At 37.3% G+C, this 19443-nt stretch overlaps 2 protein-coding genes across 2 annotated transcripts in view; one reads left to right on the top strand and one right to left on the bottom strand.

Annotated features, from left to right (window-relative positions):
- Positions 1-19443, bottom strand: part of DERA (deoxyribose-phosphate aldolase) — a 363055-nt gene that overhangs the window by 11345 nt on the left and 332267 nt on the right. The window lies entirely within an intron of this gene.
- SLC15A5 (solute carrier family 15 member 5) overlaps positions 1-19443 on the top strand; it is an 82058-nt gene that overhangs the window by 11247 nt on the left and 51368 nt on the right. The window contains 2 exon segments of the mRNA XM_004281107.3: positions 11429-11598; positions 18928-19148. Of these exon segments, the coding sequence (XP_004281155.2) occupies positions 11429-11598; positions 18928-19148 (391 nt within the window).

The following is a 19443-nucleotide window of genomic DNA, read 5'->3' as shown; positions in this document are numbered from 1 at the left end:
GTACATATAGCTATCTAAGACAGTTCCTTTTTCTTTCTGTTTTTCTTTCTGCTTTCTTTTGTTTCCTTCTTTCTTTCCTTCTTTCCCCCCCCATCCCCCGACTATATTAATATGACAAAGCACTCAGGCCTATTTTGGATTAAGTCCAAACGTCAGAGAATAATGCAGTTTTACCAAAGGTGGAAGGGACTTTTTACTTCCTTACAGCAAATTCTGCCTCCTTGACCTGCCCAAAGGAGAAAGAAAAATCCTTCTTTTTTATTCTATTCGGAGGTTTTAATCCTTAATTAGCAACATCATTTTGATTAAATAAGACTCTGGAGGATTAAGACTAAAGAGCAATCAGTTGTTCTGAAAGATAGCTCTGGAGAATTTATTGTACTGTCGCCTTAGTCATTCAGAGTTGTGTTTAATCAAAGTGACATTTCTCAGTGTTGATTACAAAGGAGACATTATATGAATGAAATATTTCCTTGGGGAAACGGAGGGAACACCCAATGGGTTCGCGCTTTAGGACATTGGAAAGGCGGGGATGAGGAATGAGGTGAAAATGAATTTCTGTAGCCAGGCCAAATTTAGGATGAACACATTTCGATTGGGTTACTTATTATTTCCTGATTTCATTAAAATCTCTGATAAAGGAATCATGCAATATTTTTTAAAGTTAAGCACCGAGAAATGTGTATAAAGAACCAGGGTGTTATTCTTTAATGTGATAAGAGACTGTAGAAATAATAAGCCCCTTGAAGGCTGAATACGGTGGTGGTTGTTTTCTCAGTTCAAATACTAAACTTTTATGAACAGCTGCTTGTCGCACTTTATAGAAATGACTGTTCATTCTATTCTTGTACATAACGCAGGGGTTGGTGGCAAGATGAACAGAGTCCCTGCTGGGCAGCCAGATAGCTGGCAGGATCCTGGCTCTGTCACTTAGGAGTCTTATGGTTTTCGGCAAGTTCCTTCACCTCTCAAAGCACAGAATGGGGATAACTTGGAGGGCTGTTGTGGGGTTCTTACACAAAGTATCCTAGCACATTATAGGCATTCAAGTCAGGGTAACTATGACTGTTGTTATTAAATGACGAATAAATAAGTCATCAGCTAAAATCATTGTCCAACTTCTGGGAAAGAGGAAGGCCATTTAGGAGAAGGCCATCTTTAAAATGAGCAGCCCACTGATTTATAATCTATTTCTCCAAGTCAAAAATGCCTCTAGAAATTACAAGCTTGGTTAATATAATGAATTTCAGCAGTGTCTTTAAAAAAGCAACACAGCTAACTTTTGACCACTAATCTCTCCCTACAGAAAGACTTACTATTTTTCAAATTTTTGAATTCAAGTCTTTAGTAATATATTCTTTTTTTTTTTTAGGCTCTGGACGCGCAGGCTCAGCGGCCATGGCTCACGGGCCCAGCTGCTCCGCAGCATGTAGGATCCTCCCGGACCGGGGCACGAACCTGTGTCCCCTGCATCGGCAGGCGGACCCCCAACCACTGCGCCACCAGGGAAGCCCTAGTAATATATTCTAATTCAAGTCTCTACTACATATATTTTTCTGGTTTAACGACAGCAGTGCTATGCTTATTAAATCACTTATAAACTGAAAAAAAAAAAAAGCAACACAACACTTGAACCTATAACCACTTGAAGGCTGCATCCAGTTCTGTTTTCAGCACAGATGTCAGCTGTTCATAGTTACGGGACGCTTAATGAGATGTGTCATTGCATCTCTACCACCTAAAGCTTCCCAATGATCATGTGAAATAGTATAGACTGGAAGTCTAAAGCACTGAAAGCACCACTTCCGAGTAGAGCTGCCAAATGTAGGTGAGAAAACCCCTCCCAGCCAACATCACCATCTGGTACTGGATCTTCCTCGACTATGTACCTAACTGAAAGAATAAAGCTAAACTCCCTGAAATCAAGAGGCATAATAATCTGCCAACATCTCCTTGTGTCATCGTCCAGATCGGAATCTGGCTCTTTCAGCATTTTCCAAAATCTGACATGTACAATAAGAGTTACCATACTGGCGATCATCTAGGTAAATACACCTGTGCAGAATCTTTTCTGGAAACAAAATGAATGGTGAATAATTAAGTCTGTTCATGACCATAATTTTAAATCCTACCACAATTAACCTTAAATCTTGCTTCCTCGTGTCTCTATTTATTTCACCTGATAATTTGCATGCCATCTGCATATCATAGTCTGTCGCTAACCAGTTACCAGAGTGAATTATACATTATTTAAAAGCTCAAATAGTAGATTGGTATAAATTTCTTGAAAAAGTCTAGAGACTGACTTATTCCATCCCAGAAATTTTGAATATCTGGTACTCAGTTTGACTCTACATAATATCTGTCTCATACTAAAGTGTTCTGATTTTTAAAAACTTGCTCAAATTTAGTATCTTTTATCTTGGGAAAACACTAGAAGTAAAAAAATTATTATCCCACAGCCTTTTTTCCAAAGCTGTTTTAATATTTACTTGAGTGTTGTTTGAGAGCAGTGATTCTCAATCCTAGATGTCCAAGAAAGCCACCTGAGGACCCTTAAAAAATACTGATGCCTGAGCCCTACCACCGGAAGTTCTGATTATGTTGATTTGAGATGGGCACCAGAGACTAGGATTTTTTTTAAGCTGCCTAAGTAGTAAGGTTTGAGAACCACTGCTCTCAAGCAGCATTGCATGATTTTAAGAATCACTTGAGGGCTTTGTTAAAAAATGTTTCCCATGCCCAACCCCAACCTCCTAGATCAGAATTTCCTGGGAGCATAGCTGGGGAACAAACGGGCATTTTTAGCAAGTGCTTCAGAATTTTGAAAACAGTTCCAGAGACATAAGGAAAGTGGATTCTAAACGTGGTCTAGAAATATTCTTGAAAAGAAATGGAGCTAAACATTGAGGGAAGCACCTATTTCATACCAGGATGCTTCAGAAATTTTTGATGATTCCTCACAATTTTTACCACACTTAGAAATCTACCTGTTTGAGAAATTCTACCTAATCCTTGAGAAGAGAAACAAAATATGAATTTACGTAATTCTGCAATAGTAAAATCATAATTTCAGCTAACGAAATCAAAACAGTTCATGGAATAGTCTTACTAGTACTCATTAATACAGGCATATCTCGTTAAATTGCTTTGCTTTATTGTGCTTCACAGTGATAAAATTTTTAATTTTATAAATTTTAAATTTTGTAAAATTTACAGAAAGTTTGCGGCAACTCCATGTCCAGCAAGTCTATCAGTGGCATTTTTCCAAAAGCATTTGCTCACTTCATGTCTCTGTGAAGCATCTGGTAATTCTCACACTATGCAAACTTCATTATTATTATATTTATCATGGTGACCTGTGATCAGTGATCTTTGATGTTACTACCACCATGCGCTGAAGGCTCAGATGATGGTTAGCATTTTTTGCAATAAAGTATTTTTAATTAAGACATGCACGTTATCTTTTTAGACATAATGCTATTGCACATTTAGTACATTACAATAGAGTGTAAACATAACTTTTATATATACTGGGAAACCGAAAACTTTGTGCAACCTGTTATACCTTGGTGGCCTAGAACCGGACCCATAGTATCTCTGAGGTATGCTTGCACTCAGAATATCCTCTAAGTTGCATATACTGAGGAATAGCTTGTAAGTAGCTTTCTAAAAAATCACTAGACCTTCCAAAAGTCTATTTTCATGGGCTCTAGCCAAGTTTAACAAATGCTACCCACTCACCCCAATTACAACAGGCACCTCCTTCATTATCTTGGCCAGAATTGTAAACTTTCAGAAAATACACTCAGAATACCTCTCCAACATATAACCATGTAAACTAAAAAGTATCGGGGAAAGAAAAAAAAAAGAAGAAATTTCTTACTGATCCTGCAGCCCTGCTGCCTTTTTTTAAGCCCTGCTTGGTAGCTTTTAAGCTTGGTAGGTGCATCAGCAGGGACTTATTTTTATCAATAAACACGCAGTGGTTCAAAGATCTCAAACTCAGGAAATGAGAAAATGATACACATTGTTAAAAAGAACAAAATTCAACGGCAGAAATTTGAAGACCTAATGGGCTTTATTAGGCGATTCATGAATTGGACAGCATCCCATCCAGCAACTACAAGGGTGCTCTGAAGGGTTGTACAAAATGGAAGGTTTTTATAGGAAGAAGGGTAGGGCAAGGGAGCTATTCGCAAAAGAAAAGGAAGCATTATTTTTAGGCCAGGGTATCTTCTTTTTGGGGAGGTGGGGTGGGGACGGAAAGGCAAGGGTTTTACCACATAGATTGCCTCTTCTTCTGGGGGATGGAGAGGGCCCACATGACAGATGACCTCATTGATGCCGACCAGAAAACTCCAGACTGGTTGATTAAGATTACATTTCTGGAGAAGCTCGAAACTGCAATTAAGTCCTGTATCTAAGCCTAGGTTTGGTATCATGGGCTTTAGCACAAGTGACGCCATTTGGGGCCTGTGGTTTTCTCTTCAACAACATAAACAACTGTTAAAATTGGGATTTGGCAGAAGACAGGGGAACAAAGACAGAAAGGGAACGAGAGCAAGTTAAAGGAGTGACACAGGCAGGGAGGGCAGGAGAAAGAGAGTGAAGCATTCCCCCCCAGTTTCTTAATTAAAAGTAAACCTTTTACTTTAATCATGCTGTCGATTCAGCAAAATCAATTATCTTCCTTTATTAAGCCGTCTTTTCTTTAATAGCATTGTTGAAAAATATTTATAGATAAAAAGTAGGAAAAAATGATATAAATGACCTGATTTACAAAACGGAAACAGACTCACAGATTTCGAAAACAAACTTATGGTTGCCAAAGGGGAAATGTGGAAGGAGGGATAAATTAGGAGCTTGGGAGTAACATACACACACTACTATATATAAAATCATCAACAAGGGCCTACGGTATAGCACAGGGAACTCTACTCAGTACTCTGTAATAACCTATATGGGAAAAGACTCTCAAAAAGAATGAGTATATGCACATGTATAACTGAATCACTATGCTGTACACCTGAAACTAACGCAATCATTATACTCCAATAAATTTTTTTTAAAAAAGTAGGAAATGCAAGATTTCCTTCTGGTCCTTCTTTCTCCAAATTCATGTCAGCTAGAATATTCTTTGAAGTACTTCAGTGGGCCAGTGGTTATGCTAAAAGAAGCAATGATTGACAACAGCCATCCACCATGAAATCAGCGCCCCAGTGTTTCATTGACTCTTCTAAACAGTTCAATTTTGGCCCATTGAAGAACCACAAATCCCCTGGTGAATTATCTCAATATTTTTCAAGGCAGAATAAAATATTCTGTTTTAACTCTTTTTTTTTTTTTTTTTTTCTGCGGTACGTGGGCCTCTCACTGCTGTGGCCTCTCCCGTTGCGGAGCACAGGCTCCGGACACGGCACGTGGGACCCTCCTGGACCGGAGCACGAACCCGAGTCCGCTGCATCAGCAGGCGGACTCTCAACCACTGCGCCACCAGGGAAGCCCTGTTTGAACTCTTAAAATTGTCCACTAAGGCTATGAAGACCCAGAAGTTTTTCTCCCCTCTTTAATACCTTCTCAAGTAGGTGGGAAAGCCCATTTCAAACTATTTCTCTTATAATCACTTAAAATAAGTCTGAAGCATGTCAAAATTGGTCAGTCTAAGAAGTGACAGAATATTTGAGTGACTTTAAAAACTATTACTAAATAAATTAAGGTGAATGTTTAAAATAAATAATCTCAAAAGGTTTTCTGAATTTTGCAGCAATAGGGTTTTTTCCCCCCTTATTTGTATTCAACACCATAGAATCATGAAGACCAAAAAAAAAAAAAAAAATTACCACTTATATATACCCCCAATTATTTGCAGTTCCCAGTCTGTATTTAAAAGTAAACTAAAGAAACATATTTTTACTGCTGCTTTCAATTTTCCTTAATCACTGGTATTTGTTTTGCTTTAGTGCTTTGCTCTCTGACTTTCTGTGTGAGAGGTGCTTTATATATTCAATTTGCTGGTGAGCTATGAGATGAAAGGAGTCTTAATGGTGAGTTTGAAGACTGTGGATTTTTATTTCTTTTAGTTTTTTACAGTTGAGACATATACAGTTTCACCCTTAATTATCTATGGCTTGTCCTGTCCATGGATCAGCAAAGATTATATAAAACATGATTGTACTAGGTAATTCTTCCAGAAAATTACACAATCAAATAGGTTGGGTGGCATTTGTTAAAACACATTTAGTACTTTATGTGAAATCTCTCCCTATACAGAGATATTCAGCACTATAATTCTTTGGTTTATAACTATATTTCACAAGATGTAAGTCTTGGAAGAATTGTAATTTTCCTTGACCCTCTTTAGAGCAATTCTGTTTACATCCCCCTGTGGTGTACTGAAGAGTCGCACAGTGTCCTCTTGGATGTTTTCTCAGCAATACTTAGCATTTGAAAAAAGGGTTTCTTAAAGATGGAAAGGACCGTAACATCGCTCTGCAATTCCAGCCTCCCTTGGTTGTTACAGCCACAGTTCAAGTGTGCAGCTTGCAACTGCACGAAAGGATGACCTGAGGCTGAGCCTAGGGACTCTATCGCATTGTCCTAGAAAATTCTAACTTTGTACCCACGCTGCACTGTGATAAATAAATTGCGATCAGTGGATTACAGTCAATCAGCTTGCTCAGCATGGCCATGTCTGACATTTGATTCCTTTTCTAGGTCAGTTATGGAGAGTGGATGTTCATGATTTTGAAAGGGGTGATCACTTATTGGGTGCATACGTATTCAAAACTTAAATTGTACATTTTAAGCACATGCAGTTTATTGTAGCTCACTTATATCTCAATAAAATTGTTTTAAAAAACACGAGAAAAAGCAACAGTAATAAAGATAGTATGGTTTTGGCATAAGGATAGATTAGTAGAACAGAATTGAAATTCAGAAAAAAGAACCACGTTTATAAGGTCAATTGATTTTCAACAAAGGTGCCAAAAAATTCAATGGGGAAAGGATCATCTTTTCAATAAATTGTGCTAGAATAACTGGATATCAAATAGAAAAAGTTACTCATGACACCTGACTAGAAATTTAATTAAAAGCCGATCATTGACCTAACATAGAGATCTAAAGGCATAAAACTGCTTTTAAAAAAAGGAAAAAATACTTGTGACCTACATATAGAAAGTATTCTTTACATAGGACACAAGAAGCATGAACCAATTAAAAACACTGATGAAATTTATTAAAATTAAAAACAGTTGCTGTTATCAAAAGATTTAACTAAGAAAATGATGAGGCAAACCACAGATTGGGAGAAAACATTTGTAGAACATATATCTGACAAAAGACATGCAGCCTGAATATATAAAGAACTTTTACAAATCAATAATAGGAAGATAAACTACCCAGTTGAAAAATCATAGAGGGATTCAAGGACAGACCATGACAGTAGCCCCATTCCTTCCAGGTCCTCCTTTTTTTACATCTAAAAAACCCTGGACATAACACAACAAACAAACATAGGAAGATTCTGAAAGGTGGAAAGATAACAGACTCTAGCTAGAGATCTTGGAACTTGAGAGAGGAGAGCAATGAGTTTTCTGGGTTTTCTTTTTGCCAACAGTGGAGAAGCCTGGAACTGCCCACAGGCATGGTGGGGAGAGGGCAGCTCCAAGAAAAGTCTGCTGCCCTTAGGTAAAGTACCAGGGAAAGGGTAGCCTAACATAAAATATCTTTTTGATAATACCTGCCCTACTTCAGGCAAACACTGTGAAAAACTGCCCCACCCTCCTACTCTGGCTCCATAGTTTCAGCAGGAAAGAGGAATCTATTGTATGTACACACACACGCGCACACACACACACCTACACACATACAAAGCAGGCGGGGACACTCTGATTCCCCAGCTTGAGTGGTATGTTGGTGGGACCAAGTAAGGAAGTGGTCTTCAATCCTCTGCCCAGCAGAAGCAGGTCAGGCACCAATCCACCCTCCTGGGTAATGTCAGCTGAGCACAGCAAGGAGCCAATCCCCACCGTAAATCAGCAAGTGGAATTAGTAGAGTCAGGAGGCTGGTCTTCAACTAACAATCTAATTCCACATCCACTATTCTTCTCTCTCTTTCCCCACACTTAGCAGTACTCCCCTGAGGAATGAAGGAAGCAATCCTGGTTAAAATTCAACTCTTTACTTGTTCTATTACTGTACTTACAGAGCCAAACAGGTCTGGAGAAAAATGTAAAATCATGCTATGCTGGCACTAAATACATGGCCAACCTCAAGTGAATCCTTACCATCATCCTTCAGGTGTACAGTATGCAATCATTCTCTCTCCTCCTCCTTCATATGACTGTTTCTAACCTTTTCCTTTCTTCTCAAACCTTCAATATCCCCTTCTCATAGCCAGTCTTACCTGTTCCCTCTGCTTCCTTTACTTAAAGGAAGAAAGAAAGAAAAGAGAGAGAGAGAGAGAGAAAGAAAGAAAGAAAGAAAGAAAGAAAGAAAGAAAGAAAGAGAAAGAAAGAAAGAAAAAGAAAGAAAGGAGGGAGGGAAGGAAGGAAGGAAGGAAGGGAGAGAGGGAGGGAGATGTATGGGAAATGCCATAGGATGACCCCCGGTGGGTCACACTCTTGGCAGATCCATGTCCCTGAGTATGGGAACAACCTGTGACCTGTCTCTACTGAATAGAACATGGCAAAGATGATAGGATATCACCCCCTCCTTATGTTATATGGCAAAGGTGAAGGGATTTTGCAATGTAATTAAGTTCTCTAATCAGTTGCTTTTGAGTTAATCAAAGAGGAGATTATCCTGGTATCCTGGGTGGGCCTGATCTAATTAGGTAAGCCCTTCATATTTTAGTGATAAGTGTTCTAATATAGATCTATTAGTGTTTGTACAACTAAAACATTGACCAAAACTCATAAAACCATATTTTAAAATTTTTTATTTGATTCTAATTTTTATTTTACATTAGAGCATAGTTGATTAACAGTGTTGTGTTAGTTTCAGGTGTACAACAAATTGATTCAGTTGTACATGTATCTATTCTTTTTCAAATTCTTTTCCCATTTAAGTTATCAGAGAATATTGAGCAGAGTTCCCTGTGCTATGCAGGAGGTCCTTGTTGGTTATCTATTTTAAATATAGTAGTCCATAAAACCATATTTTTAAATGGGTAAATTTTATTATATTCAATATTACTTCAATAATTTTTTAAGCTAATGTTAATGAAATGGAATAGGACCCTTTGGTCCTTGTCCCCCATGTCCTCTGCCTGCCCTTTGTCTGTGGAAAAACTTTAGCCAAAGAATGAATTTAATCAGAGAAGTAAGAAAATGCAGAAGCAAAGAAAATCAGTCAAACAGGACAAAACAATAATCATTTAGTCCCTAAGCATAGTCAAGGATCTTTAGCTCCTCCTCAAGGGCTGTAGATAATATTCTAAGCCACATCCTGTGAGCTGTCTTGTAGATACTGAAACCTGTGCCAGGTGGAAGAAGTTAACTACATGATGACCAGACTGTAGCCGTAATATAAGCTGCCACAATGCCAAGAATTGGACTCAAGGAAATGGGAACAAACTGACCCCGGAACTGAAGATTAACTGTACTTAAGACAATCAAGATGATGCTCGTCAGACCACTGTATGACCAATTTCAAGATGACTGTCCAAACTAACTGTACTGTTTCTACATGTAGTCCCCTCCTTCCGCCAATAAGAGCTCTTGCCCACTGGCTGTCAGTGGAGGGGAGTAAGCCTTTGGACGGGAGTCCGCCCTCCCCCTGCCCCAGTTTCAGGCATCCAAATTAAAGCAAACTTTCCTTTCCATCAAACTTGCCTCTTTATTGGCTTTTGAGCGGTGAGCAGCCAGACCCCACTTTCAGTAGCTGTAAGACACCCCCTTTGCAATGGGACTCCAGCAGCAGAATTTAGACCCAATGAAAGGTTGAGAGTTAGAGATTATTCCTCCAGAACTTGCAAACCATACTACTGGGATAGGTACTTATTTTTAATATTGTTTGTTAGGAGGAGACACTGGAAGCTTTATTCAAATGACACTAATTTCTTTGGTTTACCCATGCCATGGTCTAGGTATAACTTGAGTATTCCTGAGTATTCCCATACTTTGAAAAGTGGAATAAATAAGTTTCAACTCTTTAACCATGTAATCTTTTCCAGGTTCATGAGGCATATTCAATGAGGTATTATTTATGGCTTCTCTAGAGTCACAACAGAGTTGACTTGTTGCTGTAGAGACCATATGATTTGTAAAGCCTAAAATATTATCAGACGCTTTACAGAAAAGTTTGTCAACTTCTGCTTTAGAGAAAAGAGAACACATTCTTCCTATATCTATTCTAAATAGAAAGGAAACATAGATAATGAAACTGATTAGACATAGCTGATGTGTATGCGCTTATTAGGAAAGCTAAGAACAGAAATGTAGATGGCCAACAGGCATATGAAAAGATGCTCAACATCGCTAATCATCAAGGAAATGCAAATCAAAACCACAATGAGATATCACCTCACACCTGTCAGAATGGCTATCATCAAACAGAACACAAATAAATGTTGGTGAGGGTGTGGAGAAAAGGGAACCCTTGTGCACTGCAGGTGGGAATGTAAGTTGGTACAGCCACTGTAGAAAACAGTATGGAGGTTTCTCAAAAAACTAAAAACAGAACTACCATGTGACCCAGCAATCCCACTCCTGAGTATATACCTGAAAAAAAAAAAAAAACCACTAATTTGAAAAGATTCATGTACCCCAATATTCATGGCAGCATTATTTACAGATGTCAAGATATGGAAACAACCTAAGTGTCCATCAACAGAGGAATGAATAAGGGAGATGTGATAACACACACACACACACACATACACACACACAATGGAATACTACTCAGCCATAAAAAAGAAAGAAACTTTGCCATTTGCAGCAACATGGATGGACTTGGAGGGTATTTTGTCAAGTGAAATAAGTCAGATACAGGAACACAAATACTGTATGATATCACTTATATGTAGAATCTAAAAAATACAGCAAACTAATGAATATGACAGAAAAGAAGCAGACTCACAGATATAGAGAACAAACTAGTGCTTGTGGGGTTGGGGGAATATAGGGGTAGGGGAGTGGGAGGTATAAACTACTGAGTGTAAGATAGGCTCAAGGATGAGTTGTACAACTTGGGGAACATAGCCAATATTTTGTAATAACTATAAATGGAGAGTAACCTTTAAAAATTGTATAAAAAATTTTTAAATGAAATTAAAAAAAGAAAGCTGATAAACAACATTTGCAAAATCTAGTTCAGCTAACATGCTGCTAAGTTGTAGCTTATATTTATTAAAATCATTAAAATTAGCAATTGTTATATTAAGTAACTCAATGGTAATTTTATTTTTGTTTTGGTATCCCAGGTTTTATTGGATCATGATCCTAAATGCAACTGTTGTCTTTCTGGGACTGTCTTATATCCAGCACTCGGCGGCCTGGGCCCTGGTCTTACTTAATCCTTTTATGTCTACACTTATGGCTCTGATAACCCTTTGTATGATGCACTATAATCTGATTTATCAGCCAGGAAAATGTAAGCAAATCACACTTTACATGGATTTATTTGGTTCCTATGGTTTTCTCAACACATCTTCTTCCTCTTGGATCCCCTATAACTTCTCTTTCAACTCAGAAAATTTGCAGAGTCTGTCAGTTATTATACTTGAGAGCAACAGATTCTTCAAGAATATCAATAATCTCTATCTTCTTGGATCAAATTGTTCCATGTTTGGGCAGTGAGGTACTCTTCATGTTGGGCCTGAGTCCTTCAGACAAGCCTGTGTTGTCTTTGAATGCTTCCTTGCTTTCTGGTATGCCAAGATATTCTATGGTCATCATTCTCTTCCCTGAACTTTGAATCATCTCTTTCTTAAAGAACTGTTTCCTTTTCTTGTATATATACTGGTATTTAGAGACTACAGTCTTGGTGATGGAGATGCTCATCGCTACTTAGTCCATCATGGTTTCTAGGTCTTTCAATGCTCAGACCTAGAAAATGTCCTTTTCTTTTTCTCTAAGATAACATACATTTTGGACTATACGAACACCATAATCAAAACTGGAACTACAGGATTCTTCCTTAACCTTATCAAACTCAAGTCTTTTTCTACTTCTTCCCACGCCAAAATCCCAGTTCACAATGATTATTGACAGTCTCAAAATTCTTCTTAGTTTTTTTCTTTATGTTATAATCCCTAGGAATGCACGCTAAGATGATTATGTTCTAAAGTCACTTGGTATAGTTCCTCTCTGTTTGGTTATGCCACTAACTTTAAATACAATTAAGTGCATTTGTTCCATTGGTGAGGTTAGTTTTTTTTTTAGTTGTTGATAGAGTGTAATATGATTCTTATTTTGTGTTAAGCACTTTACATCCTGTATCTCATTTCATACCATATCAATAGGAAATAGTGTTAAAATTCACTTTTTGCATGTAAAGATTTAGACAATAGTTACTAAAATCTGGACCCAGACCATTCCTAATAAATTGGGAAAAAGCACAGAATCTTAGTAGCTCTGAACCCACAAGTCTCCTATCCAAAGTATTTCTATATTATATTATACTCAGTCTAGCCCACTCAAAGCTAAATGTGAAAACTGTTAAACAGCTCATATAACCCTGTCATAAGCATATATTGTTTAACATCCAGCACTGATCCCCCTTAAATCACAGTAACAATACTTCCTGTATCTTTGAAGGACCCACAGGTCTTTGGAGACCTTATTGAGCTACACTGTGAAGACTTGCCTGTTGGACTTTTTAATTACATATCTGCATACATCAGGTTTTTCTTTCTTCCAGTTTTAGTGAGATATAATTGGCATACCGCATTATATAAATTTAAAGTGCACCACATAATGATTTGACTTCCATACGTTATGAAATGATCACAAGTTTAGTGATGGTCCATGACCTCATACAGATACAAACTACAAGAAAAAAATTAAAAAAAATTTTTCTTTGTGATGAGAACTCTTAGGATTGACTCTCTTAACAACTTTCGTCTATAACATACAGTTGTGTTCATTATATTAATCATGTTGTACATTACATCCCTTGTACTTATTTATCTTATAACTGGAAGTTTATACCTTTTGACCATTTCTGTCACCATACAAAGATATTACATTGCTACTGACTACATTGTCCACACTGTATATTTCATCCCTGTGACTCATTTATTTTGTAACTGGAAGTTTATACCTCTTAATTTCCTTCATCTATTTCATTCATTCTTTAAAAATCCTGAGGTATTTTTAAAATTTGAAAATTTTAAATACTTGGAAGCATTTTAAAAATTTTATTTTGTTTTAAATCTTAAATAATTTTATGGATCTAAAATTCATGCACAAACAAGGTCTACTTGTATTCCTATATCCCCTCTATTCCTTTAGGTGTCCTTTTACATATTTTTAAAGAATCATCCTTCCATCCTTCCTGAGCTATCTTTACCATTTCACCTACCGTGTTGTGTTGAAATCATGTATTTCTGAATATAGTTAGAAATTCCTGTGTTGTGTACATACTTGGAATATGGTAAATGCGCAGTGTTTGTTATTGTTAAACTGAGTACAAGAAATGAGACATACTTGAATTAAATGACTTGCCCAAGACGTCACAGGCAGTGGCTGAAGTGGAACCAGACCCAGGCCTAGCTTTTCTCAGGCTAGAGCTCGTTTTATTACACCACATACTGAAGCAGTGAAACAGGGAAAACATCATCCCCAGAAGCCTCTGCTTTGTTCCTCAGAGCTCTGTGCTCTGTGGATCACAGCCAGGCAGTACACAGGCTCCTGGTAGTCTGTGGAATGGGTTCATTATGCAAAAAGGGTCTGAGAGATCCTCTCTGTCAGCCCCAAAAAGGCAAAAAAGAGGAATAAATAAACTTACCAAAAGACCACTTTGACGTATTCTAAAGTGTGTACTTATCAAATAATTCTGATTTTTTGTGACTAATTATGTATACATAATTTTCATATTCAAATTTTCTAAATAACTATTTGGCATCCAACCATTTGCTTCCTAATCTCCTATTTGAAAATATATTCATCTGAAGAAAGAACTACAATTCTTCAAGTAATACAAATCTATCTGAACACCTCTGTTTACTGCCAGCCTACTCTAGTCCATATGTTACATATTTTAACATGTGATAAGGTAACCTTCCTTTGGACATTTACAAGAAAGAAACTGCATTAGCTGCTAGTAAAATTATAATATAAAATGTTCACCAGTGGTTTACTTTACACAATACTATATCAAATGAATATTTTGGAGTTGTTTTGCTTTGTTTTGTTTTCTATTTCCAAGTTATACGATCACCCAATTATGATGAAGTAAAATTCTGTCTTGCCTCTAGAAAAGTATATAATCCTTATTTTGGCTTCTTCCTCTCTGATGACTAAATTGGAAATTCCTCAAAGCTGTAATTCAAAGCCATAGGTGACCTTAAAGAAATGATTTTTTATATGCTACCTTTTATTTTAAGGTAACTTTTCAAATGTGGACCATGCGTTCCATTATGTTTAGCTGTCAAGCATGGCCTTCATTTGCATTTCTTCCCACTGCTATAATTTTGAGAACTGGCAGGTGACCAAAGAAGAAAAAAATGTGCATCTACCATCTACAGGGCAATGTAGGCTTTTTTTTATTATAATTAGGTAGCATAGATATTCATGATTAGATCAAGGTCAGAGGAGCAGAACGTCAGAGCTAAGAACTTAAAGGTACAAAGAATAGAAATATTGCTTTCTAAAGTATTTCTTTTTTAAATAGTAGTGGCTACAATCTTTAAGTTTTTCAACAAAGCATTTAAAATAGCTCATCTATTTTATTTTAAAATGTGCACGCCTGGTGTGTTTGCCATGCACGTTTAAACTGGAGCTTGAAGTTTCACTTCAGGTTTTTATTCAGCTTCCCATTTCTGCTCCTGGTGCAGAAAACCAATCTGGGGATTATAATGACAACGGATTTTTCTTTTTAAGGCTGAGTCTACAAGACACACAAAATTATTTGTACAGAAGGCATGAGTTTTCTATTAAGTCTAATAGATTAATCCAGGAAGGTGGTGTGATGTTTAGATGTAGAGGTTTTCATGGGGACCTCCCTCCTAAAACTCGGGATAACTACCCTTGGATGGGACAATGGGCGCTCCCTTTGGGTAGACAGATTACCATATAGCTCCTTTTCTTGACCGCTCTAACTTACTGGCTCCCTCTCAGTCCATCTGATCAATTTAGGTTTATTACTTCCTCTTCTCTCTGACTTACAACCCATGTAGTTCATTGTCCGCTCTTGGGTACCTTTTCTCCTCTCACAGTCTCCTAATGGGGAGCCCTCCGATTTATTCTAGGGACCCCACTCTTCTCACCCTCTTTCCTTAAGTAACCTCTAGTCCCACAGCTTTTAATGCCAACTATACACCAAACGCTCAATTTCATTTGACCTCTCTCCTCACCTTGAAACTCATATATCCGACTTCCTATTCAACATTTTGATTTTGTTACCTAGCAGTCATCTCAAATTTAACCTGACCAAAACTCAACTCTTGATTCACCCAACTGCAAACGGATTCCATTCTTGTCCTCTCCATCTTCATGTAAGTCACCGAAACCCAGTGGTTTAAGGGGAAGGAAAGTAGCATCCTCAAATCTTCTCATTTCTTCAACCTCTCCCCACATTGGAAGATCCTATTGATTCTCTAACAACACATCCCATTCTGTTCACTTCTCTTCTTGCTGTTTTATGTCCAAGTCATCACGACTTCTTACCTGTATTCCAGCTTCCTCTCTTGTTCCTTAAAATCCATTATGCATACAACTACTAGAGTTCCAGAGTAACTTTTTAAAAATATACATCATATGTCCACTCTGCATAAAATTTCTTAATGGTTTCCCATAACATGGAGAATAAACTCCAAGCTCCTTACTTTTGGCCTGTAAAGTCTGACCCTAATCAAATCTTAGACGTCATCTCCTTCCAACATTCTACCTGAGCTACTGCCTCATTGGCCTTTCCTGTTCCTGAGCTTCTCCCTTCTCATTTCTACTTCATGACATGCCTGATATATGCTTCCTCCAGGTCTTTTTGCCTATTTCCAGTCTATTCAATCCTCAGTTCAAATTTCAACTCTTTAGGTGTCCTCTACACCCTACCCACAATCAGTCTCTATCTTATCACCTCATTTTGTTTTCATCATTGAACTCACCTAATCTTTCCCTGCTTGTTTAGTGTCTTCTCAGGGATCTCTAGATCTTGTTCAATACTATATTGTTAAGGCCTAGAAAAGTCCCTGACACATAGTAGGTACGTAATAAATATGTTAAATAAATGAATGATTGCATTCACATTTGTTTGGCATCAATTATGCACACTTGGAGGGCTAAAATTTTAGACCTCATTCATACCTAATCATTTCTTGTTCTTAACCATTTTGTTTTTCCTGCTTTATATCACCATATCAGGTACAATTTTACTTGTTTAAATAAATTAATTTTTCAAAGTGTGTATTCAAGGCAGTGCTACTCAAAACTTGGTCCATGGGGTAGTGCTGATCATAAACTGTTTGTTACTGGTGTGCAACATAGAAAATAAAGACACTGAGAGAAAATATGTAGAAATATTATGGAAAGTTACATCATATGTTTGTTGAATCTAATAATCAAAAGATCAGGTTTTATATTTTGTATCTTTGTTTTTATTTTATTTTTTAGGTATTCCATTTTATCGTATTTCACAAATGTATTGACCATGATAGTTGAGAATTTTTTTTAAAAAACTTATCTTTTAACACAGCTAGTTTCAGAAGCGCTAATCCGAACTACCTTTCTTTAGAAATAATATGATAGTGGTATTTAACTACTTAATAAGACTGGAGGTATCAACTTATCATGCATAAAAGCAGATCCAAATTTATCTTGTGACAAATAGTGATTTGTTTATATGGAAAAGAACTAGTGGGTTTAAAACATATTACATTCAATAAAGTCCTGAATTTAAAACATAGGAAGGAAATTGGGGAGAATACCTCTTGAAATAACCCTTCATCCTGCAAATAGTTATTGTTTAATAATGAAGTCTTTTTGAAAGCACAGAGTAAGTTGGATCAATGCCAGTAATGACCCTCCTGTCTACATGGCATTGTTTCGCAAGAGTTGAGCAGAGAACAGGTTGATGAGCAACAGAGATAAGATGAGAAGGAAATGTCGGGAAGTTAAGCCGCCTAGCCCAGACCTGTTCAAATTCAGTCTCTAGACTGTTCATCAAGACATTCTCAGTTTTCATCTTACCAAAATCTTAAGTAAACTAATTGAAACAGCTGGGAATAGTCTCCTAATAGAGAAGTTCTTTCTCCAATAGTAAAGAGATGTCCCAATGACTTCCTTGTTAAGGAGACAGACCTTGGTCACTCACAGGTGCTTCTGTTCTCTTGGCCTTCTCAGTTCTGGTCTGGCCACAGTGACTAAGAGGCAGTAGTGACTGTAGATATGAGCCTATCTCCTGCCAGCAATTATCCCGACCTACTTCCACTTGACCTCAACACACTTCACAGAGGCCTCTGCTGTAATCACTCTTGGTCACTACCAATTTGGGCTGGATTGGATTCAGTGACTTAGAGGCGAAAGGCTCCATATTCCATTACCAGGCTCCCAGCTTCCTCAATTAATCAAAGACTGACATAATAGGTCTATTACAACTCTTAAAGAAAAGACCAGATCAAATCACTATCATCACTCTATAACCATAAAAAGAAATATTAATAAATACCCTTTATTTAAATATAAAAACCAATACCCTGTGGCATTTAAATGAACTTGGTTAGAAGGCATTTCACCTAGCATTTTACTATAGGAAACTTGAACATAATTAAAATGATGATCAAACTATTATCTGAGTTTCTACAGCAGCTTTCTTTGGAGAAACTCCAACATTTTTATATTTATTTTATCGTTTATCCTGCAGCCATGGTTTGGTGTCTTGGTAATTTGTGAAAGGGTTTATCTGGTCAAAAGGAGTGCTATGAGAAGTTGTATCATGATTGGCACAGCTGAACTGCTAACCAAACCGGGATCTCTTATCTGTCATTGTATCAGGAAGTCCTAATGGAGTCGAAGAAAAGGTGAAATCTGAAAGATCATAAAAGAAGCAACAATGAGATTGCAAATCACTAGCAGTAAGTGATTGCAAACATCTAACGCAATAAAATACTGCTGATGCTAAAGCAACAGCCATATAAACCCAGAGGAAACTACTGGAAAAGTCAAAAGCCAACTAATCTAATCTGAACTTTTAGTGACACTATCAACATACATAAAGTCATTTGAAGAGTTCAAAGTTTAACCTTATGTCTGAAATTCAAGGATAAAGTCAAAGCAGAGAAAATATTTCCTTTCATCTACATGTCAAGATAAGAGACCGCCTCCTACCTAACAAGGAAAGTGCGGATTATTTATATGGCAATTTATATTAAAAACTAGTACTAGTTCTTTGTGTTAAGGCTGTAAATGAAACTTCAGGTTGTCTTAGTCATTAATGTGTTCAAGTTAGAGGCTTCTGAGAGACTCTGAAATCTTTTACTTTGGTGCTTTATTTTGTCACCTTTCTTCCCTTTTTAATATGCTTCCACTGATCTTAGCTTTTTCATTTTTTACATCATCTGTCAGGCACCACCTTGGGCTGGTCACCAGGATGCCAGAGCCCTTGTCAGAAGCTTACTCCTTTGAATTCAACCCCTTGGGTGCTAAAATCTTCTCAATCACTTTACTGCCTTTCATCCTTACAACTGCCATCTTTCTGATTGACATTTTGGAAACTTGAAGAACAGTTCCTTTACTAATATGTAATATTTCCAATTGCTTGCAGGTTGCTCCCTCCTGACAACCTTTGGGGTGTTTGTTAATGCACTAAAAACATGCTGTCTGCAGTATTGCCACCTTGGTGGAGGTGTGACAAGCTGGTTAGACCATGCCAAGGAAAAAAATGGCGGCCGCTACAGTGAGCTCCATGTGGAAGACACAAAATTTTTCTTCACCCTTCTCCCTCTCTTCATTTTTCAGCTCCTCTACAGAATGTGCCTTATGCAGGTGAGGAAAGGTAATTAATACTACCCCTAGCAATGACCAAATGACTGCATGTTAACATAACAAGTGAACATTTCTTTTCACCCCAACAAGTGCTTCCCATATACTTCATTAGGCTGTTATCATATAAATACATTACAGGCTCTAATTTTAAAAGCTAAGTGGGGTCAGACAGAGGCATACCTGAGGAGGACCTGGGTGTAATGTTTCTCCTATAGAACTATGAATGTCTGTCAGTAGGTGCAGACAATACTTCAGAGAATTTGTCATAAGGTCTAAGAGTAATGCACAAATATGA

Source organism: Orcinus orca, chromosome 11, assembly GCF_937001465.1.
Source record: "Orcinus orca chromosome 11, mOrcOrc1.1, whole genome shotgun sequence".
Classification (NCBI taxonomy): Eukaryota; Metazoa; Chordata; class Mammalia; order Artiodactyla; family Delphinidae; genus Orcinus; species Orcinus orca.
The sequence above is the reverse complement of the archived record's forward strand: the minus strand, read 5'-3'. Positions and strand labels throughout refer to the sequence as shown.